The 27738-nt window shown below is 44.6% G+C and overlaps 3 protein-coding genes across 5 annotated transcripts in view; 2 read left to right on the top strand and 1 right to left on the bottom strand.

Annotated features, from left to right (window-relative positions):
- The first annotated feature begins 283 nt into the window (after positions 1 to 283).
- LOC307067801 (nucleoside diphosphate kinase A 1) lies at positions 284 to 13523 on the top strand. 2 transcript variants are annotated; one of them, XM_079725409.1, is made up of 5 exons: positions 284 to 338; positions 8100 to 8229; positions 11247 to 11348; positions 12394 to 12506; positions 13214 to 13523. In XM_079725409.1, the coding sequence occupies exons 2-5, from the start codon at positions 8104 to 8106 to the stop codon at positions 13329 to 13331; spliced, it is 459 nt and encodes a 152-aa protein (XP_079581535.1). In that variant the 5' UTR covers positions 284 to 338; positions 8100 to 8103; the 3' UTR covers positions 13332 to 13523. The 2 variants fall into 2 exon arrangements, with proteins under 2 accessions (XP_079581535.1, XP_079581536.1); XM_079725410.1 differs by having other exon boundaries at positions 305 to 322.
- Positions 13524 to 14747: 1224 nt separating this feature from the next.
- Positions 14748 to 18553, top strand: LOC307067800 (nucleoside diphosphate kinase B). Its single transcript, XM_079725408.1, has 5 exons — positions 14748 to 14889; positions 15170 to 15299; positions 16513 to 16614; positions 17404 to 17516; positions 18297 to 18553. Exons 2-5 carry the CDS (start codon positions 15174 to 15176, stop codon positions 18412 to 18414), a joined length of 459 nt encoding a protein of 152 aa, XP_079581534.1. The 5' UTR covers positions 14748 to 14889; positions 15170 to 15173; the 3' UTR covers positions 18415 to 18553.
- A 5998-nt stretch (positions 18554 to 24551) lies between these two features.
- Positions 24552 to 27738, bottom strand: part of MBTD1 (mbt domain containing 1) — a gene marked incomplete at both ends in the record, with an annotated part of 38914 nt that continues 35727 nt past the window's right edge. For both annotated transcript variants that reach the window (XM_079726354.1, XM_079726355.1), the window contains one exon: positions 24552 to 24670. In XM_079726354.1, the coding sequence (XP_079582480.1) occupies positions 24552 to 24670 (119 nt within the window). The remainder of the gene's footprint in view (positions 24671 to 27738) is intronic.

Raw genomic sequence — 27738 nt, 5'->3', positions numbered from 1 at the left:
AGCGCCACCTCTCGGGAAGCCAACTTGCCCGAGAAAAAAGACAGTCTCAGAATCTTAAGGAAAAAAAAAAAAGATGGCGGTAGCCAGCCAGAAGAGCAGGAAGAAACAGTACCGGAAGTTGAACTTTGGAAATTGCTCCCTAGAATGACACCCGACTGTCAGGAGGAAGCGTAGGCGAGTGGTGTTCTGCAAAATGGGCCCTCCCGCAGCGGATCTGGGCAGAAGCGTTCCGGGCGGGCGGGTGCCGGGAACCACGAGGGGCGGGGGCGCATTTCCGGTGCCGGTGGCAGCAGAAGGAGTTGAAGCCCAAGCAGCCGGATTGGTGAGAAGGGTTCGAGGTACTGAGAGGAAAGGGAGAGGAAGGGGGTCCGGGAAGGGGGAGGTGAAGAGGTCGGATGAGTTCCGCTCTGAGGTGGCCAGGGTGATGGGGTGGGAGGGAAGCGCCTGTCGACAGGTGCAAACCTGTCAGCTGACGTCCCACGCCACGTGGACTCACCTTTGTCCGTGGCTGCTTTTCCCATCAGGACGCGACCGTAAGGGTTGTGCCTTATTTGTTTCTGTCTAGTGCAGTGCTGGGCTCTGAATGAATGACAGGTGTGTGTCAGGTGGATGTGGAGGACACTTAACAGGGACTGTTTGTAGCTCTTTAGCTCCGTTTTCTCTTGGGCAATCCATGCTTGTCTCCAACTTTCCCTGGGAGGTCTCCGCCGGTTCTTGGGCTTTGTCTCTTTTTCTTGGAGGTGTAGGGTGATTATCATTTAAGACATTTTCTTTGCTCTTATTGAGTGCTAGGCCCTGTGACTAGGTACCAGGGACAGACACAGAAGTAATCCATCCGTGTATACAGGCGGCAGGCCGGTGGAGAGACAGAAAACAGAAAATTCAGACATATTGTTAAGGTGCTGAAAGAAGCGGTAAACTATAAAGTACAGGAAGATAGAGCCAAGAGGTGGTGCTGTTATCCACAGAGGGATTGACTTTCAAGGTGAAGGGACTCCTTTCTCATCTTGTGGAGACAGAGCAGGTCCTCAGCCCGATCTTTTTCTCTGTAAAAGGAAAAGTCTGAAATAGATACTTTCTAGGCTTCCTTCCAGCATGATGTCGCATATCAGATATTACTCATGGCAATAGTTCTCCCACAGTCCACTGTTTACTGGTTAGTCAGAATATTCATTACATCTCATGATATAGCATAAGTTGCATAGGGTTGGGAAATCTGGATTTTGGTCCTCATTCGGGTGCTCTAGATCTGTTTCCTCATTTGTAAAAGAAGGGGATTGTAATGAAATAATCTGTAAAACCCCTTCTAGTTCTAATACCATGACTGTGTTGGTAGGTCAAACCATATTTTAGACTGCCCTGTACCAGATATCACTTTCACATTATCACTGTAGTGTCCCTCATCTGGATAACTGAGAGATAGTGTCTTTTTTTTTTACATCCCCTGCCTTAGTTCTGCCCCAGTATTGGGTACACAGTAGATGCTTATGTTAGTTCAAAAACTGGCTCCTGTACACAGAAGGAAAGGAGAGACTGAAGAAAGGCAGACCACTCCAGATTGGTAGGTAACAGGTGTAGTGAGCAACGGAGCTTGAGGGCTATCTTGGGTGGTTGCAAGATGAGTAGATCTCTGCTCTCGCCCACCAAAATTTTAAAAGTATACGTAGGGCTCCCCTGGTGGCGCAGTGGTTGCGAGTCCGCCTGCCGATGCAGGGGACACGGGTTCATGCCCCGGTCTGGGAAGATCTCACATGCCGCGGAGCGGCTAGGCCCGTGAGCCATGGCCACTGGGCCTGCGCGTCCGGAGCCTGTGCTCCGCAACGGGAGAGGCCACAGCAGTGAGAGGCCCAAGTACCGCAAAAAATAATAATAATAATAAATAAATAAAATAATAAAAGTATACGTAGAGGCCTTAACTAGGTACAGTCACATGTTCAGTTCAGATGGTCTCAACAACACCTTACTCTCTCAAGGCTGTGTCCTTTGAACAGCCCCTACTGTGGGGACAGTAGGCAGAGTGTACATTCTAAGGACAGGGGTGGGGGTGAGGAGCCTCCAGTTTCTGGGTTCAGCTGGAGGGTCAGCTGATAGTTATGACCTCCTCCAGTACTCCACCGCTTGTGACTGGCTCTTACAGCCTCACCCCCGTCCTTCTTCAGGGTCAGAAGTGTGCCCTGAGAGGTCAGCAAGGGGTTCTGCCAGCATGGCTCATTTGGCAGCTGTCTGACTGCGGTGGAGGCAGATGCCACAGCAACAGTATAGAGGCACATCCAAGAGAAAACATGGATTAAGATGATTCCCAAAATAAGTAACAGTTTTCTCTATGAAGAGCCCCATAATCTGAACCATTGACTTCCTACGACCCCTTATGAGGCAGTAATAATGTCCAAGGCGCTTCTGTTTTGGAGGACAGCTTTTCTCATGAAAGATATTTCAGTGATTGGTAAAGACAGGCTTTGCAGGCTGTCATTTAAGACTTGCTGGGTGAAGTTAGTAAGGGCTTCTCTGTATGCTATAATGTCCTCCAGGCCAATGGAGGGGACAAAGATGGTGGCTAAATGATTGTACCAGTAGAAAACGGAACATGCCCATCTGGCCTGGAGGAGAGGGAGGTTGGTGGCTTTAGGAACTTGACCCGGTTGTACATACCATACGTATTGGCCAGGGCAGGCAGCGGTGGACTGGGGGCAGGATATGCCAGACCAGGGACCCCACCTTCTCCCCTCTTTCAAAGGTGCGTGTTTCATTCCAGCTATAGCACATTTCAACAGTCCGGCTTGCAGTAGGACAGCAGGATCCCAGTGGGGATTGATTAAGTCTCCTTTACCCAGAGGTGTGAATTCACCCATCCCGGTGAGAAACCCCATTGCAAATTCCAGTAGATAACTCCTTTCCCAGGTATAATGGGGCTTGGTGTTCTCAGCAGCACAGCACACTGATCCACAGTGTGTTTGGGCAGTGGCTGTTTCCCAAGACTTCCTTACTTGTATGGCATTGGGTGTCTTGTCAGGGGTCCCCAGTCTGGCATTTGGGGCCATAGGTTCTACTGGTTGATCATTCAAATGTATCAGAATCTGGGACAGTACTTTAGTCCACCTGGCCAAGGTGGTTTTACCTGTTAGTAATTTAATCTGCTGCTTTACTATTCCATTTTTCCTTTCTGCCAGTCCTCCTGCCTGTGGGTTATAGGGGAGATGGAACTTCCATTTGATGTCATATTCTTTTGCCCAGTCATGACCTTTGAAATATAACCCCCGATCACTGTCTATTCAACAAAGGTATCCATGCATGGTCTTAGCTTCTCTAATCCCCTGATAGCGGCAGCCTGGTTTGGGAGGCAACAGGGGACAGCTTGGGTTGGGCCAGATGCAGTGTCCACAAAAACCAGAGCATATTTAGAACCCTCACTAGGAGGGAGGGGGCCAGTATAATCAACTGGCCAATTGCACATCAGCTGGGAGCTCTGGTGGGTGGCTCCAGACTCCTTTGGCAGTTGCCTTGGCTGTTGTTTAGAACACACAGGACATGCTATTACTGCATTAACTGAGTCACTGTATTTCAAAGGCAGTCCAGCATCCTTGGCAATATGTCATCCCCCTGGGCACTTCAGTGTTCCCTCTTCCTATTCACCCAAGTGTCAGTTGCTAGGACTCATTTCTGGCCTAGGGCATCAGCTTCCTGATTGCCAGAGGATGTCAGTGCCTTATGAGCCGGGGTGTGGAAGACAGTGAGGAGTGCCTCAGACTCTTGCAGGTGAACCCAAATGTCTTTTTACATATCCAGACCCCAGCAAGGCTTGTTTATGATCATTCACCCCTTGTCTTTCCATTGTCTAAGCCATAGGGTCAATCCCTTTAGAACAGCCCAACTGTCAGTGCAAAGCATTAATGGCCAGGGCTCACCAGCCCTCTGGAGGCTGCAGTTTGCTCCTCTTTCCAGGCATGTGTATACCAGGCATCAGTGGGAATTTCCCTCACTCCCTCTCTACAGGCCGACACAGGAACAGGGCCAGGACATTTGGAGGATCTACATTCTCTACAAGGGCCTAGGAGCCCCCACATTTCTAGACAGCGGGCCGGTGGTAGGGTACTCTTCTGCTGCAAATAGACGTGTCATTTAGTCAGTGTGGGGGGTTTGAGCCATGGCAGAGGTGGGTAGATGGAACATATTCTGAACAACCCCTTCAAAGGAAGGGAAGTCCTTACCATGATGTGCTGTTTCTTTGTGAGAGGCTGTACCTGGAGGAATGCTGTGTACACTGCTAGAAGCTGGTACTCTGTGGAGGTGTATTGGGTTTCTGCTCCCTTCCAGGGACCAAAAATCCTAGGGGTACTCTCTTTCTGTTGTCTCTCCCACAGTGCCCAACCCAGATCTTCTGGAGTCACAGAAACATCTAACTCAAAAGGTAGTCCGGCTTGGGAGATGCCCAGAACTTTAATTTGCTTCACTAATATTTTTGCCATCTGAAAGGCGGCTTGCTGCTCTAATCCCCAGTCCCACGTATGCCCTCTCATTACCAGGTGGTATAAGGGAGGGATGGAGGCACTGTGCCAGATGGGGAATGAAAGTCCTCCCAAACCCCCACATTCCTACCAAGGCTGGCACCTCTTTCACATTCTTAGGGGTTGGATAGGCTTGTACATTATCAATGACAACTTCTGGGACAACTTGAATCTTACCCAAACGAAGGGCGGCCAGAAACGTTACTGAGGTGCCTGGGCCTTGAATTTTTTGTGGATTCACTGCCCATCCTCTCCGTCACAGATGTTCCCGCAAAGCCTGCAGAGTGTCCTGCAGCAGGGGCAAGTCTTCACATGTGAACATTATATCATCAATGTAATGGGCCCGTTTTACTGAAGTGGGGAAGGGGAACAGGCGCGGGTCTTGGGCTACCATCCCGTGACATGTGGTGGGGCTGTGCAGGCAGCCGTGAGGAAGTCCTTGAAGTGTCCAGTACTGCCCCTCCCAACATGAAGGCAAATTGATCTTAGGTGTCAGAAACCTATGCTTGTTGAAGTTTTTCCATAAAAGTCCTTGAATATGAAGCACTTTTGCAGGAACAGTTTTGCAAAACCATCAGAGTGCAGCAATGACTATAAATGAAAAAAGACTTTAAAATGGCCATGGTTAAAGATCTGATGAGAGTTCATTATAATGCAGTTGACAAGGGAATTTGATTGTTTTTGTGACATACATTTTAAAATTATAACTAATAACATCATACCAGGACATATCAGATTTTTAGGAATTTCATACAAATATAGCCCAAAGAAAGTTTAACATCACTTCTTTTTTTTAAAAAAATATATTTATTATTTATTTATTTTATTTTTGGCTGAGTTGGGTCTTTGTTGCTGAGCGCAGGCTTTCTCTGGTTGCGGCGAGCAGGGCCTCCTCTTCGTTGCGGTGTGCAAGCTTCTCACTGTGGTGGCTTCTCTTGTTGCGGAGCACGGGCTCTAGGCTCGCGGGCTTCAGTAGTTGCAGCACGCAGGCTCAGTAGTTGTGGCTCATGGGCTCTAGAGCGCAGGCTCAGTAGTTGTGGTGCACGGGCTTAGTTGCTCGGCGGCATGTGGGATCTTCCCGGACCAGGGCTCGAACCCGTGTCCCCTGCATTGGCAGGCGGATTTTTAACCACTGTGCCACCAGGGAATTCCCTAACATCCCTTCTTATTTGACAGTGTTTCCCATATAATTTAATATATCAAATAGTCTAATTAGTTTAATATCTCTATTTTATAAAGAAGGAGAATACGTCTTTTGAGATGTTCCAGGGGCCCTCTGGAAAATCCCAAAGTTAGTTCTAGGTCAGCATAACTTTATTTAGAATTAGATTTTGGGGGAGCTTGTCAAAAATACCAAAAGGTTTTAAAACACTAGATTAAATAGGATCTTAGCTCACTGTGAAACAATACTTAGTTATCTATTTAACTTAAGTGACAAAGACTCCAAAGGCAAATACAGAAAGTTACATAATTGTAAAAAAAACTTAGCTCTTTTAATAGAGAAGATTCAGTTTTCTTAAGTAATTGAAGATGTGATAAAGACAACGTGAAGCACAAGAAATTATTTGGATAAAACCACAGAATCTTTTTTTCTGGGCAGGTTACTCAAAAGGTAAAGAAAAACCTCTTACAGTCCCATAAGGAACAGACCAATAGTCCAACAAAACCTTGTCCTTTGAGCAGATGAAAGAAAATTGTTTCAGCTTTATATAAGTACACTATTGATATCAAAGCTTATTTTTCTTTAGGCCAACTAAATAGAGCTCTTTTACAAATTAATTTTGACAATACTCTCCGGAGATAGAGAAACATCACCTATATATAACAAATCCATAGACATACGAACATACTGACAGACACAAACAGAGAATCCATAGCTTTCTCTCCAGAACTTTAGCCATGAATCAAGTATCCACTCACATGGCTGAAGCCTTTTACTAATATTTGTGGAGAAGATTTTTAAAATTTGGGACTTCCCTGGTGGTCCAGTAGTTAGGACTCCAATGCTTCCACTGCAGGGGGAATGGGTTTGATCCCTGGTTGGGGAACCAAGATCCCTCAAGCCGCGCAGCGTAGCCCAAAAAAAAAAAAGTTTGTACTTGCCCTTGGTGAATAATCTTAGGGAAACTGTGGCCTAGATTTTGTGTGAGGGCGCTCCCATAGCAGTCTGTGTTTTCACCACTGCCCCCCCTTTTTCTTTGGTCTGTGAGCAGTGTTTTAGTTATTTCCTGTGGTGTTTACATTTCAAAGACATGGTAAGCTTTATAACTTCAAGGAACAGAGAAAGAATGCAAGTTTTCTCTTAAGAGTTTTGGGGTGTATTTCTCTATTATCAGAAGTCTAGGGTAATTACTGTTTCAAGTTTTTCTTTGTATTAGGGGTTGGACAGCATGGGGCCCTTCATCTGTTTCATTGTCAGTCACCACAACATCCTCCCCTTTGTGCTCCTCACTTTCCCAGGGATTCTGTCTCTTAGTGTCCTAATCAGGCTTTGTCACAGCACTTGGACATTAATCTGCAGCAGTTTGTGCTCTCCTAGCTTTGCCATTTGACAAGCTAAGATCTCCAGTTTATAATCCTGCTCTCTCATCTTGTCTGCCAGCCCCAAAGCTGGCAGAGCAGTGGACACCTGCACGTTCTTCTCTAACTTCAGCTCTTCTTCCAACTGTCTAACTCGAGCTTCAGCCTCTAGTTGTGCATCTGCGGCCAGTGGCCTGCCCTCAGTAGAGGCCAGCCCACTGTGGCAGCCATTCATTTCCCTTCTTTGCTGCTCTGTGTAGTTTCTCTGATAAATGCACTAAAGCAGCCGGTGTTCTTGGGGCATCCTTGTTTTCATGTGGTGGTCCACAAGTATCGAACATACAGGCCACCCTCCCCACATAGAGGTCGATGTTCAGCTTGGGATTTCCCCCAGGGATGCCTCTTTCCCAAGGCCCATTTCTTCAGTCTCCTGGCTGGCTCACAAATTGTTAGTCCACACACTGGACCCTGTACAGAGAGGACCAGGAGAGACCAAAGAGGTAGAGACCACTCCAGGTTGGAAGGTGGCAGTTTTAACAAGTAAGGGAACATACATATGAGGCTTGTCTTGGCTGGCTGCATTGTACCCACCCACCAGAATCTTAACGTTTATATAGTTTATATAAACTTATATAGTTTAACTGGGTTCAGTCACATGTTCAGTCCAGGTGGTCTCAACAACACCTTACTCTCTCAAGGCTGTGTCCTTGTAATGGCTCCTACTGTGGGAACAGTGTACAGAGTGTATATTCCAGGGACAGGAAAGGGGTGAGGAGCCTCCGATTGCCTGAGTCCAGATCGAGGGTGAACTGGCAATCATGTCCTCTTGACATGACTTAATAGAAGCTTATTAAATCAAATGAAATAGAAATTATAGGCCCTGCTTTTGGACCCTTCCCCACTCTGGGGTATTAGTTCATAGATGAGGGGACTGAGGAGGAATTAGGTTTTACTAGAGAGTCCTGGAGTTGACGTTGCAGATTTAAACCAGCTTTATGGAGGTAATCCTCTTGAGAAGGATAACGATGTAGGCAGGATAGCCAGTGTTGCTTCATCCCTCCACCTGTCTATCCCCAGGACCATGGCCAGTAGCGAGCGCACCTTCATTGCCATCAAGCCTGATGGAGTCCAGCGCGGCCTTGTGGGAGAGATCATCAAGCGTTTTGAGCAGAAGGGATTCCGCCTTGTTGCCATGAAATTCATGCAGGTAAGCGGACTTCATTCATGCTATTCCTATTATTTCATAGAAATAGGAGAACATCGTAGGTCAGCCTCTCTGTTTCTCCCTTCAGCTCATTTTAGGCGTCTCCATTTAGGGTGAACACAAATGTCCTAAAACCCGGAAACTCCTCGGTGGCATCTCTGCTGAGTCTTGGAGCAAAAAAGTCATTTGCGACTTTCAGAAGTTGCCTCTCTTTCCTCTTGGCAATGCAGGGTTCCACATATTACTGCAGCACTGTGATTTCTGACTCAAAGCCCTGGGCATGTTTGAGCTCCTGATCATGAGCTTCCTGAGCAGATAATTTGAGAGACCCCCCCTCTCCTCCCCACTGTCCCCACCGTTTGAGGCAGGTTGTTTTTCAGCAAGGAAGTCTTTCTATCATTGTTTAACACCTGCCTACTGTCTAGCATATATTAGGCACCATCAGGGCCTGTAGGGGAAAGTTGTGATTTTGCCCTTTGGGCGGTCCACCTGAAACAGCAGAGGGCAGACACACTTGCAAGATACCTACAAAACAATATTTCAAAAAATGCAAAGGATTGATTGACTAAGAACCCATCTTCAAACAGACCTGGGAAATAAGAATTTAAATTCTCAAAGCAAATACATTAGGGGATCATCTTTTTTTCCTATTAAGAGTCAACTTTAATGAATGAATCAGAAAAAAAAGAGTGGGGGGGTGGGTCGTGCAGCTTGTGGGATCTTAGTTCCCTGACCAGGGATCGAACCTGGGCCCTGGCAGTAAAAGCGCCAAGTTCTAACCACTGGGTTGCCAGGGAATTTTAAATTTAGTTTGATTTGCATTTTAGTTCCTGTGTGATGCTTTAGAAAAACTGTGTTAATATAAAAGGGAGAAGACTGATGTTAATGCTGAGGGGAGAGTGTGACAGGATGATTAGAGCAGGTATTGGACAAGCAGTGCTTTCCAGAGAGTTTGTATATTAAATTAGGTTTTTTTTTTAATGCAACTTTATTGGAGTATAATTGCTTCACAATACCGTGTTAGTTTCTGTTGCACAACAAAGTGAATCAGCCATATGCATACACACGTCCCCATATCCCCTCCCTCTTGAGCCTCCCTCCCACCCTCCCTATCCCACCCATCTAGGTCATTGCAAAACACTAAGCCCATCTCCCTGTGCTACGCTGCTGCTTCCCACCAGCCAACTATTTTACATTCGGTCGTGTATACATGTCAGTGCTACTCTGACTTCGCCCCAGCTTCGACCTCCCACCCCATGTCATCAAGTCCATTCTCTATGTCTACCTCTTTATTCCTGCCTTGCAACTAGGTTCATCAGTTTTGAAGGTAAAGTGAAATCAAAGTATTGTTGATTGGATGTTTACCACATGCTGGGCACATGTGTTTTTTCATCTAGCTCTCATGACAACCCAGAGAGGTACTTATTCCTTTTCCCGTGGTTGTTAGTGATAGGAAGCTGAGGCTTGGAGAAGTTAAATAATGTGTGGTTATCCAGTCAGTGATGCAGCTGGGATTTTAGCCCAGGTCTCCCTGACCCCTAAGTGCATACACTTTGTCCTCTACGCTGAGCTTCCCATCAAGGGCGTGGACTTGGTGAAGAATGAGAGGAGGGATGGCTGCCATGAGCCTACAGGTTATTTATTTATTTATTTAATTTTTTTCCTTTAAAAAAAAAATAGATTTAATTAATTAATTATTTTGGCAGCATTGGGTCTTCATTGCCGTGTGCGGGCTTTCTCTAGTTGCCGCGAGCGGGGGCTGCTCTTCGTTGCGGTGTGAGGGCTTCTCATTGCGGTGGCTTCTCTTGTTGCGGAGCACAGGCTCTAGGCTCACAGGCTTCAGTAGCTGTGGCTCACGGGCTTAGTTGCTCCGCGGCATGTGGGATCTTCCTGGACCGGGGCTCGAACCCATGTCCCTTGAATTGGCAGGCGGGCTCGTAACCACTGCTCCACCAGGGAAGCCCCTACAGGGTTATTTAAATGTGGAGGGAGGTGAGGGAAGACTTGAGCCCCCTCCCCACTTGCCCCTACCCCCCAAAAAAACCGCCTGTGACCTGTTTTGCAGAGTAAAGATAATCAGAACCAATTAATAGAATTAAAGGAGTGTTCTGGTAAGGGAAGATAATCAGTGTATTAGGAGACTACCACTGCAAGTCTTCCATTTGGATTGAAAGGGATAGGTCAGGGTGAACACTAACACGGGGTGATGACGTGGTTGTGTAATTTTACTTTGGCAAGTGACAGACAGCTGGGGGCTGAATGGTAGGATGTTCAGGATGTGCTCTTCAACAGCAAATCCCCACACTTGTGTGTATCCCTGAAGTGTGCAGTGTGCTGTACGATGCAGTACCACAGACCTGGGAAAGCGAAGGGTCCTCATTAGACCCTTAAAAGCATGTATATGGTGGGGAAGAGGGAACACAGCTGAGTCGAGCTGGCATTGCTAAGCAGATAGTTTGCTCTCTACCTAACTTGATTTGTTCCCAGATACCAGCCTTGGATTGTGAAAGATTCTAATTCATTCTTCAGTAAAATTACTTATTACTAGATGTCATGTACTTTTGGGTGGTTTGCAAATACCTGTGGTAATTGCATGGTCACCACACTGGGCCTTTATTCTCTGAATAAATATGAAGAGAAATGGCCTGGTTCAGTTTGCTTCTCATCCAATGCTGAGACCACCTCCCTGTAACATTTTAGTTGAGGCTTGCTTGGGCGTGGAAATTTATTGTATTGTTAGTTTTCCTGTGTAAAATACCATGGCTGGATTCAATTCTAATGTTCTGCAATTTTATGCTGATCAGTCAAGGACAGTAGGGAGAAAACTGGTACAAAGCTGAAGCACTTTTAGTCCCTGTCACTTCTTCCCTTTGGTAAAGTCAAGGGTGAATTGGGTTATAATAGAACAAGTGAGCTGAGAGCTCACGTTTTAAACAGCAGGATGGGTAAGTGGGAAATAACTAAATTGCTGGTTCTTAGATAGTTTTGGGATCAATTCTCTTCTCTATCCTGTGGGATAGGCTTCTGAAGACCTTCTCAAGGAGCACTATATTGACCTGAAGGACCGTCCATTCTTTGCTGGCCTGGTGAAATACATGCACTCAGGGCCAGTGGTTGCCATGGTGAGTGTAACATGTGTGGGATGTTGATGTGAATGACTCAGTTGGGAGTGAAGAGTGAATATTGTGATTCTTGCTTCTAATGCCAGGTCCTCATTGATGCAGAGGATTCTGAGGCTAGGGCATTGGACATTTAGGGTATGAGTCAGCTCTCTGGCTCACCAAAGACAAAATACCTTTGCTTGCTGAACTGAAGACTCACATCTGGGAGAAATCAGGAGAGACATGCCTGATTGTAAGCTCCTGGAGGTGAGGGAGACTGTGTCTTGTTTATTACAGTGATTCTTCTCTTAGTATGTATTGGTTGTCATCTTTGTGCCAGGCTCTTTTAGACACTGGGGATACAATCATGAATGAGACAAAATAGGTAACTGTTTTCATAGCTTTCCTCGCCTACGTATCCTGAAAAGGGAGGATGGGCAGATAATAAAGAAACCAAAAAACATATATATATCAGCTAATGATTAGTGATATGCACAGAAATGAAATAGGATTATGTGATAGCAAGTGAGCGCTTTAGACTGGGTGGTCAAGGAACGTGATTTTCAAGCTGAGATCTGGATGAGAAGGAGCCGGCCATGTACAAATTCACAGTGAAGAGCATTCTCAACCATGAAAATAGCATGTGCAAAGGACCTGGGGTGGGGGACTTTTGAGGTACAGAAAGATGCTTGGCGTAACTGAAGCCTGGTGGGTGAAAGGGAAGGTTGGATGAGATTAATTCATAGGCACAGGCAGAGGCCAGATTATGTAGGGCTGTCTCAGCCCTGTACTTCCTGAGTGCTGGGAAGCTATGGAGGTTTCTACACTTGGTATTTTAGAAAAGCCACTCTGTGTCAAGAATGGATTGTAGAAAGGCAAGAGGAGGGCAGGGGGACCAATATTCCCAGTGCTGGAACACTTAGATGCCCCATAAATATTTGTTCAATGAATGAATGTCATTTTAAGGGGGGCTTTTTCTTTTTCTTTTTTTTTGGAATTAATAGTTTTCAGATTTTCTGCTGAGATTGGTTTTCTTCCTTGACCATATCTTCGTTTGTCCTTGGAGGTCTGGGAGGGGCTGAATGTTGTGAAGACAGGTCGAGTGATGCTTGGGGAGACCAACCCTGCGGACTCCAAGCCTGGGACCATCCGTGGGGACTTCTGCATCCAAGTTGGCAGGTGAGAGTCGGTGCATTTTACTCTTTTCTAAAATCCAAGTGCCACAAGAATTTGGGTTTCTGAAGCTGAGGGTACACATGATACCATATACAGAGCAATTTGTAATCAGAGTTTATTGTTTTCCTCCTTCTTTTTTTTTTTTTTTTTTTTTGGCAGTACGCGGGACTCTCACTGTTGTGGCCTCTCCCGTTGCGGAGCACAAGGCTCCGGACGCGCTCAGCGGCCATGGCTCACGGGCCCAGCCGCTCAGCGGCATATGGGATCCTCCCGGACCGGGGCACGAACCCGTGTCCCCTGCATCGGCAGGTGGACTCTCAACCACTGCGCCACCAGGGAAGCCCCTCTCCTCCTTCTTAATTGGTGTTTGGCTTTGCAGGCCCTCTGCCTTTGGTCATCAACATCACTATGGTTGTGCCTTTGTTGTGAGAGTAGAACCTGGTACAATGTGCTTTGCTGGCCAGAGTCCTTCCTGAGGCTCCCACTGCTTGCATCAGTGTTGCTAGGAGGGCTGGATGTGGAGAGGGCATTCTTTATCCTTACATTAATGGCAGTCATGGGTTTTTTTCTTTTGACATGGAGTAATGTATATGGAGCTTTGTTTTTTTCTGCTCCGGTGGCTGTAGGTTTTCTGGCAGTGGAAATGAGGGGAGCTTCTGGGCAGTTTAATCCTCTGACCTTGGTAACGTGGCCGTCTCTTTCCCATCCAGGAACATCATCCATGGCAGTGATTCTGTGGAGAGTGCAGAGAAGGAGATTGGCTTGTGGTTTCACCCTGAGGAACTGGTAAATTACAAGAGCTGTGCTCAGAACTGGATCTACGAGTGACGTGGAAGCAGACCACAGTGCTTGTCCCACCCCAGTTCCCCTCCCTCTCATGGGCAGGGGCCAGGTCATAGCAAATCTAGTTATTTCGGAAAACTTGCTTTTCATCTGAAGGGAAACTCTTGGAGCTATGGATGCTCCCTGTACAGTGTTATGTGCTATCATCAGATTAAAATGTTTCATCTCAAGGAGGGAGTCATTGAGTAAGGTACTTTGTATTGTTGTATTGCTTTGTATTCTTTTTTCTTTTTCACGTATTCTGGCTAACCTAAGCTAATAGAGAGTGTAAATACTATATAAATTATATTGGCCTGAGAGATCACACATACACACACATTCTTTGCCTGTCCCTCTCTTCCCCCTGCATTCCATCCACTCTTGGCACTGAGCCAGTCAACAGCTATCTGTCAGGGATCTGCTAGGTTGCCAAGACTGACCTACACATTGAAGATTCCCTGGAAATAAAAGATACCCTTCCTGCTCTTGAGAAGCTCTGAGGGATTCAGTGGCTGGGGGAGTGTGAGAAGTTGTAACTACTCCAAAGCAAAAAAGCTATGTGGATAGTGGGCCTGGATTTCTGGGATGACCTCAAAAGCAGCAGAAGATATCTTGTAAGTAGTTTTGATTTGTTAGGATATTGATTTGGTTGCTTTAATAGAGACAAGATGGAAATTTACTTATCATTTACTTAAAAATTCAAACTGGAGATCTGATGTAGATCACTGTGACTCTAGTTAACAATACTATGTATATTTGAAATTTGCTAAGAGGGTAGATCTGTGTTCTCATCACAAGAGAGAGAGAGAGAGAGAGAGAGAGAGAGTGAGGGGAAGGGAGGGAGGGAAGGAAGGAAGAGAGAGAAAGAAAGGTAGATAGAAAGGACAGGAAATGGTAACTGTAGGAAGCCGTTGTTATGTTAATTAGCTTGATTGTGTTAGCTAACCCTTGGATGCCATCCTCCAGGCAGGAGGACTCATCAAAGCAGGGCCGAAGGTCAGATGGTGTTTGAGGAGGGTGCTGAGGGAGGCTCCTTGCGGGGAGAAGTGAGGTGGACGCGCATTGGGAGGCCGCCAGTTCGGATGAGGGAGGTGGAGGGCTTGAAGCAGAGCTCAAGCAGAGGGGAGGGAAGGGGAAACTGGATTTCACAGGTAAGATAAGGACTTGTGCTAGACGGGGAGGAGAGAAAGCAGCTCTGGGTGCTCGGTGAATGGGGAAAAGCAGATGGTACTGGCCGGGGTACTGACTCAAGACCAGGAGAGGTTTGCGTGCGCGCGTGCGCGGAGGTACTGAAGACAGGAGTTGGGATTGGACGCGCGCAGTTCTACTTCTGGCACATCCAGGTGGGGTAGAAATCACTTCCTGCCCCTGGAGCCCTCGCTGGCTTACTCTGCAAACCCGGGGCGTGGACAGAGACGTCCGGAAGCGTCCGGCCTCGCGGGTTGGGCGGAGGGCCGTCCGGGGTGTGGCTTCCGCCGGCCCCTCCTCCGCGGGCTCCCTGCGGCGGTGGTCGCTCAGCTCTCGGCTCAGACCCGCATCGCCGCCCGCGCCCGCCCGCTTACCGGTAAGACGGCGGCTCCGATCCCTTCCCCACCTCGGGCCCCCTCGGGCCCGCAGGCCGGGCGCTCCCCCGGGACCCCTGCCGAGTGTCCTCCGCGGGCATCCGGGGACGGCTGAGGGGCGGCGGCCCGGTGCAGGCAGGGCTGAGGCGTCCCGCAGGCCACGTGTCCCGCGGTAGCGGCGGGCGGGCGCGGGAGCCACGTGGGCTCCGGGCCGGGGTCCGGACCCCCTCGAGGCCTGTGTGAACGCGGCCGCGACGCCGTGACCGCACCTGCCGCCCGCAGGACCATGGCCCACGCGGAGCGCACCTTCATCGCCATCAAGCCCGACGGCGTGCAGCGCGGCCTGGTGGGCGAGATCATCAAGCGCTTCGAGCAGAAGGGATTCCGCCTTGTGGCCATGAAGTTCCTTCAGGTGACGCGCCCCGCTCCCCTCCCCCCGCGGCGGCGAGGTTGCGGGTGGTTTTCCTTCCCCGTAGCGTCGATCCGCGTGTCTTTTCCTAGTCGGAGTCCCCCTTGGCTGATTTCGGACCCGCGAATACCCCTTTGCTTTGGGCCTCCAACCACCCCTCCCCCACCCAGGGCGCCGCGGGCCCGCTAGACCCTTCCCCGAGGCCCGGGGGGACAGACGCCCTTGGAAGGTTAAGCGGAGGTGACGTGGCTCAGGCTCTGGGGCTGCTTCGTTCCCGCGGCTGCGACGGGCAGTGGGCCGCAGGGGGGCAGCAGGGAGTGGAGGACGTCTGCGCCCCGGGCCCACGCAGGTCCACCCAGGTCCACCCAGGCACGGGATGGAGGCTGGAATCCTTTTGTGCTTCAGCTTGCAACTCTGAGATGATTGGGGTCTTAGGTGGGGTGTGCCTTACTCTGCCCTTTCTCTGCAGGGCTCCCTTTGGCACAGGGCAGTAACTTTATCTTCCACATTAAATTTGGGGTACAGATCTGGACCTTAGGGGATAAGTACCTAAGAACTGAAATTTATTTATTTATTTATTTATTTATTTATTTATTTATTTTTTTGCGGTACGCGGGCCTCTCACTGTTGTGACCTCTCCCGCTGCGGAGCACAGGCTCTGGACGCGCAGGCTCAGCGGCCATGGCTCACGGGCCCAGCCACTCCACGGCATGCGGGATCCTCCCAGACAGGGGCACGAACCCATGTCCCCTGCATCGACAGGCGGACTCCCAACCACTGCGCCACCAGGGAAGCCCGCTAAGAACTGAAATTTAAACCAAGCTTTCTCAGTTAACGTCTGAAATGTTTAAAAGGGCATTGGGAATGGGCCAGGGGGTTTGATATGACCTCTGTCTGGCATATTTCCTTTGATTGCAGCCAACACTTAACTCCCTAGCCACCTCTAAGGATTATAACATCCGTCAGGTCATTGACATGAGGGTGTCTTCATGATCAGAACAATCTTTCCGCTAAGATAGCATCAGTTTCATGGTTTGGATGGTTTTTTTTTTTTTTAAATACACACCTTATGAATGTGAGCTAAAATACACACCCAGACTTTTAGAGAACCTACCATGTTACTGGCGGGGGGGCGAGCGGGTTCTGAGGATGGGATGGAGCCATATTTGAGCCTTTCTAGTTTCCTTCCTAATTGGTACCTCCTCTTCAATGCCAGGCCTCTGAGGAACTCCTGAAGCAGCACTACATTGACCTGAAAGACCGCCCATTCTTCCCAGGGCTGGTGAAGTACATGAACTCAGGGCCGGTTGTGGCCATGGTAAGTGCTTGTGGTGGAGGAGAGGGAACCAAGGAAAGTAACAGCTGATAGGTAACTGGGTTTGCTCAGTGTCTTCACGTTCCTTTTTAGACATCTTCTGCAGATACTCCAAATTCCTTGTTTTACAAAGGCAGCCTGCTGGAGTGAGTTAGTTTACATACCAACTGGGAACTTGGGAGGAAAAAGGAAGTGAGAATCAGAACTTAAAAAGAGTTCTCTGTGATCCTGTGCTAGAAATGAACTGGTCTGTTTCTTCCTGTGGCATTAATGTCCAATTGGAAATGAATAGACGTAGAGGGTATAATAGGGAGTTACTAAAATTGTTGGGAAAGAAGCCCTACTTCCTGTTCCCTGAGGGCGACCTTTTCTTCTTTCTGCTTTTCCCCTGGAATACATCGTCCCCTTTCATGTCCGTCTTTGCCGTGTCTTTGCTCCAACAGTCTTCTGCAATGCCCTTCCCACTTATCCTGTTCCAGGCTGTTCACTTTTCTTTACCCTTTCACCACTGTTTTTTGAGAGTTTGTGGCTGCATAAAGATTCTTCAGTCTTGTTAATCTCTGTCTCAGCCAGAGTGGGAAGTCCTCAAGTTGGGCAGACTTTTTCTCTGTATCCTAGCAATACACTTGGGATGGAGTATGGAGTATTTTATATCGGCCCCTACTACTACTGGGGTTGGCTGATAATCATGTCACTGATTGGTCTTACTGATATGTGCTGTTAGAGGTAAATGTTTGTTTTTAATCGTCCTGAATGGCAGAACTGATGAAATTCCTTTTCCCTAATGTTAAGGTCTGGGAGGGCCTGAATGTAGTGAAGACAGGGAGAGTGATGCTTGGGGAGACCAACCCAGCGGATTCTAAGCCGGGCACCATTCGTGGCGACTTCTGCATTCAAGTTGGCAGGTAAGTTCCAAGGGACACTAATGACTTTTCCTCAAAGCCACTTAACTTGGGTTTAAAACAAACATTTTTGGCATATTCCAATTTTAGAAAAATTTGAACGTTTAAATTAGGTGGTAATTATCATTGGATGAACGCTTTCTTAAATAGTTACTTCTCTAGGCTACTTAAAATTTTAGCCAAGGCATTGCACAAGGGAGCTGCCTGTGGTAGGTCCTTCGTGATAGCAGAAAGTGCGGCGAGTGGGGCAAGGAAGGGGTCTAGCCTTGGCTCTGCCCTTTGGGGTGCTGTGTCCAAGGGTGCATCACTTTTAGCCTTTTTGGTTCCCTCACTCATACAGAATCTCTACAAAAATTTTTATAGTTATGAGACTCAAATGGAATAAAGGGATTGTCAATAAGTGTGAATGTTTTGATTGGACTTTGCAAATTAGTGTTGTAAGAAAATACAGCAGCAATGGCTGTTGATAATGAATACGTCACATCTAGTTTGGGTTTTGGTCTGGGTATTCCTGTATTTTTCAAAATTTGAGAAGTAATGTTTTGTGGCAATCTTGGGTACAAGCACTGTTTTGAAAGTTTAGAAGCATAATAAAGTTGAATCAAGTGATGCTTTTGGCTTAAGTACTTTTATAGTTGCTTTTAAGAGGAGATACTTGGGGATGGTCAGCTGCTTCAAGGAACAACTGGCTGAAAAGGTCTTCAGTGACTGTCCTTTGCTTTATCCATTAAACAGGCTTTTGTACTTTAAAATGTGGTAACTAGAAATTGTTCTCCTTCTTAGGAACATCATTCATGGCAGTGATTCAGTAAAAAGTGCTGAGAAAGAAATCAGCCTGTGGTTTAAGCCTGAAGAACTGGTTGAGTACAAGTCTTGTGCTTTTGACTGGATTTATGAATAAGAGGTGGATGGAGCATCAGTCCCCTCTGGCACCACCTGATGTGTCCCTGGGCACAGCTCTTCATTCCACTAACTTGGAAGCAGTAGAATGGATGTTTCTTTCTTGAAGTATATCTACCAATAAAGCCTTTGAAAATGGGGTGCAGCCTCTGGTGATTACTGGTTACTAAGCTGGAAGATGTGACTTGGTTCCCTGGCTATCGTAGTGTTATCTAGAACAAATTAATCCTGCTTGTTATGGAAAAATGATTTAATCCTTCTCAGCACCTGATATACTTCCAGACTCTAGGAGGGAAACCAGTGAGGCTGAAGAGGACAAGTGTGGCACTGGTTGCGGATCTGAGGAAACTAATAAGGAAATAATGAAAATAATAAAGATCCCAACCACTTTAGCTGATGTAGAAATGCACATTTCTGTACAAAGAATTTTTTGAAACTTGGTAGAATGAAACATCGACTAGTCAAGTTGTCCAGATTTACATTCTTGTTGATTGCAAATTGGGCACGTTACGTATGAGGAAATGGAAGCCTAAGGACACCTGTAAGGTGAAGATGATACCATGGCAATGCAGGATTAAATGAAACACTGCATGTAAAGCAGTTAACCTAGTGCCTGGCCCATAGCTGGTACACAAATATTCCCTGCAACCCTACCTCCCTTATTCTCTACCCTGGGATGAGATATTTATCATGCCTACTTCCTGGGCTAGTAGTAAGTGGTTACAAAATCCATATTGCCTGTTAATTTTGCTGGATTGGTACAGTTGTAAAATGATGCCAAAGAGCACCTATCAATATAAATTTTCACTATCATCTGGAGTCTGCCTTAAAAATGAGATTATAGAAACGTGGGTTTATGAATACCTGTTTTCTTAGGAAACTGGTGAAAACTTTTCATGCCACTTCCATATAAAAGACTCAACATTTTTTTTTTTTTTTTTGGCCACATGGCTTTGCAGGATCTCAGTTCCCCGCAGGGATTGAACCCGGGCCACAGCAGTGAAAGCCCAGAATCCTAACCACTAGGCCACCAGGGAACGCCCTCAACATTACGTTTTTTTATGCACATTGCTATACTATAAGACAATGACGAACATCAACAGCTTGGTACAAAAAAGTGTCAGGATTCTAATTTCAAGTCAACGATTGACAAGAAATTTAACATTTTCTAAATTATTTTTTAGTTTCAAATGAATCTCATGTTTATATATGCTACATGCTTTCACTACATTAAATGGCAGTTTATTGAAATTAGATCCTGGGGCAGGCCTGGGGTCTGCATTTTAACGTGGAGGTGCCCACCCTGGATCCACATGCACAGTGGCTAAGATACCTGTAATCAGCAGCAACAGTTATTATGCATAGGCTTACTCTGTGCCAGGGATGTTCTAAGAACTTCACGTACATGAATTCATTTAATGTTCACAACTCTTAGGAAGTTGGTGCTAGTATCCTATTTTATAATTGAGGAAACTGAGTCAAGTTAGCTTAACAAGTGAAGGAGTCAAGTTCCAATGCAAGCAGCTGGCTTCAGACTCTGCTCTTGGCCACTGTGCTTTACTACCTTTATATAGTTTTGCAAGTGACATGATAAAGTCATGAGTTTGGAGGGTGATGAAGTCAAATTTGGAGTGGTGAGAGCTGAGAGGGAGGATATGAATGTTAGGACTTAATTTGGTAGAACTGAATGAGGAAGGGTAGACTATGGTGAGGACAAAAGCACTGCCTCTGGAGTGAGGTTGGGTTTTGGACCTGATCCTATACACCAGCTGGGTGTGTGAAAGTGGACAACTAATTCAGAACCTTTTATGCTTTCATAAAACTGTATTTTAAACATATAATAAATGCATTTTTAAAAATGCATTACTTTTTATATAATTATTTGTTGTTAATAGGCAAGCCCTGCTTTGGCCTGCTTGTGAGGCTTGGAATTCTTAACAGGCCAAAAAGGGATGTTAACCTAGCCTCAGTAAGAGTCTGCAGAAATGAAATAGTTGCTGGTCTCCCCGTCTCACAAGGCTGGATAAACAACACAGTGCTAAAGTTACTTGTTTTGGGGAAACATTTGTTCCTCTTAAAACATGGGCATAAAGCACTTTAGGAAACTAGTTTCCCAAGAGGCGCGTAAGGGTTTAAAGAAGAATGTATATGTCAAAGCTCGGGATAGTAATTGAGGCCAACCTGGGAATTCCAATTTACTAGGGCAACTGTTTTCAAGCCATTTAAGGTAGGAAGCAGGGCAGAAATTAGGTTCTGTTTTTCTTGGAATGTGTTATATGTTTCTAAAGTGATGAAATTAACTACTAAAGATACCCAATCCATCTCAGTACTATCTAACATCCATAAAACTCTCTACAAACTGCTTCTGCAGTAAAAGTTGGATAATTTCCCACAGAGTCAGCTGTTGATAAAGGAGGGTGTCTGCGTTCCCTCTTAATGTAAACAGCAATAGCAAGCTGGGATAATTCATTTACATCCTATGAACCTTGTTGCTGAGGTTAATGGAGCTGGAAAAAAAAAAGCCTTCTGGCCATCATGTCAACCCTGAAACACCATGTTCTGACTGAAGTGATTTAATTTCCCCACAAGGGGTCCACACTCACCCCTCCCGTGGTTTCTGCCTATTCCCTCCAAGTGAGATCCTGGCTCAAATGCAACTATGGCCATATATCCACCCATATTCTCTTCCTCTCGTCAGCCAAGCAGTAAATTCTTCCTCACTTGTGCTGGCTTACCTTATGAGAGTACAGGTTCTGTGAGGGAGGAACTGGTCTGACTTTCCCAGGGGCCTTCGACTGCTTATAGAAGGCACTCAAGGGACTTCCCTGGCCGTCCAATGGTTAAGACTCCGTGCTTCCACTGCAGGGGGTGCAGGTTCGATCCCTGGTTGGGGAACTAGGATCCTGCATGCTGCGTGGCGCGGCCAAAAAAATAAATAAAAAAAGGCGGCACTCAATATTTTGAATAAAAAAGGAAATCCCTCAAATATCAAAGCATATTAAAGAACTGCTCATATACAACTTAACTTTAACGTTTTATTTTGTGTAAAAAAGGGCAAATTTAGTGAATTATTTTCATCTTGTACACAAAGTTATAATTTTAATGCTTTTCACATCCATGCTGAAAATTTGCAATTTGGTAAAAATGAAAGGAACATAAATTTCTCCAAAGGAATTTTTCACGCCATTATATACACTTTACGAGAAAGTTTCAAACACTTTCTCAATGATCACAAGTTACCAAGAAAATAAAAGATTAAATTTGTACAGATATTGATCTATTTATCAAATACATACAGAAATGATGTAAAAACCTTATGCAGTTTACTTTGACCTCTGTCCTCAAAAGATTTGCCCAGGGACAGATACTTTTTCTTTTGTATAAATGACTGTGGCTTTATTTAAAATATGAAAATCAAAGGAAGAAACCCAGTTTAATCACAGTATTTTTAAAATCCCTTCCCAATAGTAAAGGATCATTACCAAATATATAGCACCATAATACAAATATTGACGGGAGAGGGTATTCACATCACACAAAATTAATAATAATAAAAACAAACAAACACTGAAACCCGTGTTAGTATCCGTAGAATAAGAAGTTGATAACAGCTTTAGCTTTCCTCATACACAGCAAGGAAAAGGTTAAAGAGTTTAAACTACCAAAAATCCCCAAATAATCATAACAGGAAAAAAACAAAACAAACCCAAGGTCAGCAGTACATTTGAACCGTAGAATAGAATGGGGCTACTGAGTTGTACACTTGGAGTTGTGGCTAAGACATAAATCTCCTCTGCATCAACTCATTTTCTGTTCATCAGCAGCAGGGAGTTAGAGTCTGAACAATGAAGAGGGCTTCAGATTGTGTTTATTCGGTAGGAAGTCCTTACCAACATTTAACGTTGGTCACGGGATTAAGACACGAAACACTTCATAAATAGGTGGGAAATCTGAAAACACTCAGAGCCTGGCTTTGCTGTAGAACTGGAAGCGTATAAAACCTGGCTACAAATGAGCATTTCACAGAACTAATTACCAGGCTCCAAATCAAATCCCTCCTGGTTTATTCAGTTCCCTATAGAGCCCCTAAGCCCAGGGTACTGTTAGAGCACACGATACAACTGGCTTCTTGTGCCCATATCATGGAATCGGAGTCCTGGGTTTAATTCACTCAGCCTGAGAATAAAGATTGTTGTAACCCTTGCTTTTTGGAAGTCTTCCAGGCTTTAAGTTTATAGGAAGATTCTTAAAAGTTAAAGATTTGGGAAGTGTGAGGATGTCACATTTACAGTAGGTCCCTCTCAGTAATGTTGTTTAAGATAAATATCCAGTAATTTAACAGCTGAATTCACATATATCTGACACATGAGAATCAACTTGGCATTGATATGATCTGCATTTATGCCCCTAAAGAGTCAGTATTAAGAAATGTTGACATGCGATTCCATACATTCTTACACTATAAAGTAACAAATTTTACTTCCAGTAGCAACTATAAAACCTTATGATATTAACCCCTCTTGCATAGAATGAGGTAAACCTGTGCATATTACCAATGCTATTATTCCCAAAGTAGAGCAATATTTTAGAAAATAAATTGCTGGTTTTTAATGTTCTATGCATTTTAAAATTCAAACAAAAAAATCTTACCTAAAATGGTCTCCTGGGGCTTTCCATTAACATTTTTTAAAGCATTCCATAGGCTGAAGGACTGTAGAGGTTAATCATTTTGATTAATTTCTAATTAGCCCTACCTATATTCCAGAGGAGATGGTCAATATTACCACTCTGAAGAGGCCAGGCGAAGACCCAGAAGCACTTCTAGAACAGATGCAAGTAATTCCTGAGAGTTTAGTTTATGAACCTCACTGGTAAATGCTAAAGCTCTCTCATTCAGTCACAACTCAGAAAGTCAAAAAATGCAGAGAGCAAACCTTTCACCAATTTACCCTTATATCCTTTTTTCAAAGGAAGCCATGTGAATTTTAAAATAGGGAATGTTCAAAATGGTCCAAATCCGTTATTATTGTTAAAATTAATTCCGAATAGAGTTAAAGACAATTCATACTAATTATAATTAGTATGAATTGTCTTTAAATTTTAAGGAAATTAAATTCTCTTTCAAATTAGTTTTCTAACAAATCCAGGATAGTTAAAAGCAGAGCTGGAATGATTTTGAAATCTAAACTTATCTTGGCTTTAAACAACTGTTAATTTGATTCTTCTGGTAATACAGAACATGTGTTTTGGGGTGTGGTTATACCAAGTATTATCTCACAGATGGAGAGAAATGGCAGAGAACTGATGAGAATCCCTTTTGTGGGGTATTTTTTAGTAAGGGAAAATAAAATAAACTTAGGACAATACTGCATTTTCCCCAACCCCTCAACATGTAGACTGAGATCTTGTATATCTTGTCAACCATTCCAGTTTAACACTTTAGTGTTAGGATAATAATTTTACTCATTTTTTAACTAAAAGAGAACATATAAAAGTATCCAGAGTTCTTCCAGTTTTATACAGAACTCCAAAGAAATTTTCACAGAATGAAAAACATTTCTGTACAAATATTTAAAATGGGCTGCAATAAAATGCCAACAAACAGAATTACCCTTCCGTGATCTATGTGGTGATGAGCTCTCCATGGGGCGGGGATGGGGGGATGTTCAGTTGCATATTCTGCAGCAGAGGAAGCTGGAGATGTGACTGGCCTAACTTCCAAAATCCCAAAATCTCCCAACAGGTACCAAAAAGGTTCATTTGTAATGACAGTTCATTTGCATTTACAACTATATCCTTCTTAAATCATTTCTTCAATCCTGCTACCTAAACTTTAATCTTACCAAAAAAGTTAGAATTTCAGTTCTTGTTAACAATGCACATAAATCCAAACTTGGAAAATATTACAAAATTCTTTCAAAAGCTTCAAATACAACACAAAAATTGTCCATCTTTATAAATTGAAAAATTTCCCCCCACAGCTAAAATAGTTTCCCTACTCACTTGAAAAATCTGGAACTGAAATTTTCTATGTTTAGCAAAATGTCCCAGTAGAATAGCCCCGCTGTACAGCTGGATTGATTATAAATCAGTCCTGTGTAAAATTCTTTCCCTCCCGCCCTCAGTTTCTGAGCAACCTCAGGGCTCTTGTTTGATGTAGAAGTTGGCAGAGCCGTTGCTTTCCTGATCAGATGCTCCTTGGAGGAAATTATAATCCTCTCCATCTATCAACTCCTCCTTCAGCTGCAATGCAGTCACTGTAAGAAATAAATGTACAAGATGTTATTAAGTCTTTCTAGAATATTCAGATTGCTTCATGTTCCACCAGCTTCACAGTTAATAAGACTTCATGTCTTCAATAACTCTTAAAACTAACCCCCACGAAGGAAGAGCATTTAATTAATTTTAATTTTCAAAGTATATTCGTAGTTAAGAAGAGTTCCAAAAAGGAACAATACTGCAAATTGGACACTGCACAAATGGACACTGTCAATGAAATGTTGAAGGTAATAGTGATCACTAATTTGACCAGAATGATTAGAATTTTTCTCATGATTAAGTATGCACTTTTTAAAAAATTTTATTTATTTATTTATTTATGGCTGTGTTGGGTCTTCGTTTCTGTGCGAGGGCTTTCTCTAGTTGCGGCGAGCAGGGGCCACTCTTCATCACGGTGCGCAGGCCTCTCACTATCGCGGCCTCTCTTGTTGCAGAGCACAGGCTCCAGACGCACAGGCTCAGTAATTGTGGCTCACGGGCCCAGCCGTTCCGCGGCATGTGGGATCCTCCCAGACCAGGGCTTGAACCCGTGTCCCCTGCATGGGCAGGCAGACTCTCAACCACTGCGCCACCAGGGAAGCCCCTAAGTATGCACTTTTATGTCAATGTCTACATAAACAGCATATTTCTTGGATAGTTCTGAATAATAAGTAACACAACAAATGACTTTAATATGTTATTGTCTCCAAGGAGTACCTACACTCCCTTCATAAAAAAGATATAAATCTGATAATATTAAACCTGTATTAAAACTAAAATCAAGAAAAACTGAAGTAATCATTTAAGGTAAAATAAAAATTGATTGACACCAGCAACGTGAAAATCCTTGGTATAAAAAACAGCTAACTTTGGGAATTCCCTGGTGGTCCAGTGGTTAGGACTCTGCACTTTCAATGCCGAGGGCACGGGTTCAATCCGAGATCGGGGAACTAAGACCCTGCAAGCTGTGCAGTGCAGCCAAAAAAGAAAACAAAACCAAAAACAGCTAACATTACCAACGGGATCACTTAACAGTAGTACTACCTGTCTGAGTTCTTACCTGAAGACTTCTTTTTTTTTTTTTTTTTTTTTTTGCGGTACGCAGGCCTCTCACTGTTGTGGCTTCTCCCGTTGCGGAGCACAGGCTCCAGACGCGCAGGCTCAGTGGCCATGGCTCACGGGCCTAGCCGCTCCGCGGCATGTGGGATCTTCCCAGACCGGGGCATGAACCCGTGTCCCCTGCATTGGCAGGTGGACTCTCAACCACTGTGCCACCAGGGAAGCCCTGAAGACTTCTTTTTTAATGAAAACAAACAACAGTATAGGCAATCCTCAATTTATGAACAGGTCATGTTCCAATAGGTCTTTATTTTTATGGACAACTGTTTTTCAGTTTCCAGTATTTTCAGTGGGGTTTAGGTTTCTTGGTAGTCACTGAAGTCATGCTAGTCATAATTTTTAGTGACAGGAGGGCTCTTCTTACTGCATGGACAAGCAAGAAGAAAAAGAGGAATGTTTTCTTTGCTGGTCCCAGCACTGGTTTTAGGCAAAAGTTTAGGCTGTTTAATTCTGAGATTTTCCTATCTCTTTTTATAAATATCTCTTAAGTTACCTCAACGCAGTTAGCCAGTAATTTCAGGCTGCCCTAAATTCTTTCCCTGAAGCCCACCTTCTACTTCCTATAGAACACCTCCCTTCAAAAAAATTACTTTCCTACCTTTTAAATGAAAATGACCTCAGCTAGGTGTTAAACAAACACTAGTCTTAGTAACTGCCAACATCTCAGAGATGTATTCGAGTTTCTTAAAAAGTTACTGTTTAACCAAAATTGAGTTGGTAAATTTCAAATAATTTAAAGAACAGGTGACCTTTTATGCTTATATTCTCACTGGAATCTAATCCCATGGTGAGTAATGCTAATTTTCTTCTTCAATTTCTTCAGCACAGAAACCTGTTAAGTCAGAGGTCACAAACTGGGCTTTTCCCTCCCTCACCTCTGCCCTGTGGTTCTTTTAAATTGACTGAATATTCTGAAACAGGAGATTTCATATAAAACCATGAAAAGTAGGGAGACTTGGTAACATAAGACTAGCATTCTTGAAGGGCTATTAACAGTGGGAACCAATGTAGCCTAAGGCCTCCCTCTGCACAACTTGTGACTCTCAGGCTGGCTGCTCAGCCACTGAGTAACCACCTATCTGCTTCCTGCAGGGACTGTCTCCAAAGGAAAGGTGAAATTTTTTTGTTTCTTTTTTTATGACTCTTTTCATAACAATTGGAGTGAGAAGATGAAGATATATATGGAATGTAAATTGGGAACTGCTTATACAGGGGGAAAAAGGTCAATTTATGAGAAGAATTAGGACTCAAAGAGTATTTAGATGAGTAGTAAGCCAACTAAGTTTCATGAAACAATAACACCACGTGGAACAATATTAAAATGGCTACTTTTAAAGTGAAATAGTGATAGAAAAATACTTCGTGTCTTGATTTTAGTTACAAAAGATTAGTTTCAAAAATAATGGTCTTTGACATCTTATCTAATAATTTAAAGAATAATCTTTTGGGGCTTCCCTGGTGGCGCAGTGGTTAAGAATCCGCCTGCCAATGCCTGGGACATGGGTTCGAGCCCAGGTCCGGGAAGATCTCACATGCCGCAGAGCAACTAAGCCCGTACGCCACAACTACTGAGCCTGTGCTCTAGAGCCTGCAAGCCACAACTACTGAGCCCGCGTGACTACAGCCCGTGCTCCACTACAAGAGAAGCCACCGCAATGAGAAGCCCACACACAGCAACAGAGATCCAACACAGCTAAAAATAAATAAAATAAAAAAAAAAAGAATAATCTTTTGAAATAATGCTAATTCATTTTATTTTACTTTGGCACTTGTTTTGGTAATGGTGTTAAAAAATTTAATAGCCCAAAGACTGAAAAGTGAATACACTATGCCTACAATAATAGCAAAACACATACCAATCAGACTGCTGAAAGGTAAAGAAACATGACTGTGCTTACTTTCTTTAAAAAATCCTTTAAAAGATTAGTTAATATGATAAAAATGCTTT

The sequence above is a fragment of the Hyperoodon ampullatus genome (genome assembly GCF_949752795.1).
Source record: "Hyperoodon ampullatus genome assembly, chromosome: 19".
Taxonomy (NCBI): domain Eukaryota; kingdom Metazoa; phylum Chordata; class Mammalia; order Artiodactyla; family Ziphiidae; genus Hyperoodon; species Hyperoodon ampullatus.
This window is presented reverse-complemented; position numbering and strand designations above follow the sequence as displayed.

Bases quoted from the DNA above. Each gene is read 5' to 3' on its own strand.
- LOC307067801 (XM_079725409.1), top strand. From the start codon at position 8,104: ATGGCCAGTAGCGAGCGCACCTTCATTGCCATCAAGCCTGATGGAGTC. The intron at 11,349-12,393 runs GTGAGTGTAACA...TTGTCCTTGGAG, and splicing joins CAGGGCCAGTGGTTGCCATG to GTCTGGGAGGGGCTGAATGT. The intron at 12,507-13,213 runs GTGAGAGTCGGT...TTTCCCATCCAG, and splicing joins TTCTGCATCCAAGTTGGCAG to GAACATCATCCATGGCAGTG.
- LOC307067800 (XM_079725408.1), top strand. From the start codon at position 15,174: ATGGCCCACGCGGAGCGCACCTTCATCGCCATCAAGCCCGACGGCGTG. The intron at 15,300-16,512 runs GTGACGCGCCCC...CTTCAATGCCAG, and splicing joins TGGCCATGAAGTTCCTTCAG to GCCTCTGAGGAACTCCTGAA. The intron at 17,517-18,296 runs GTAAGTTCCAAG...TCTCCTTCTTAG, and splicing joins TTCTGCATTCAAGTTGGCAG to GAACATCATTCATGGCAGTG.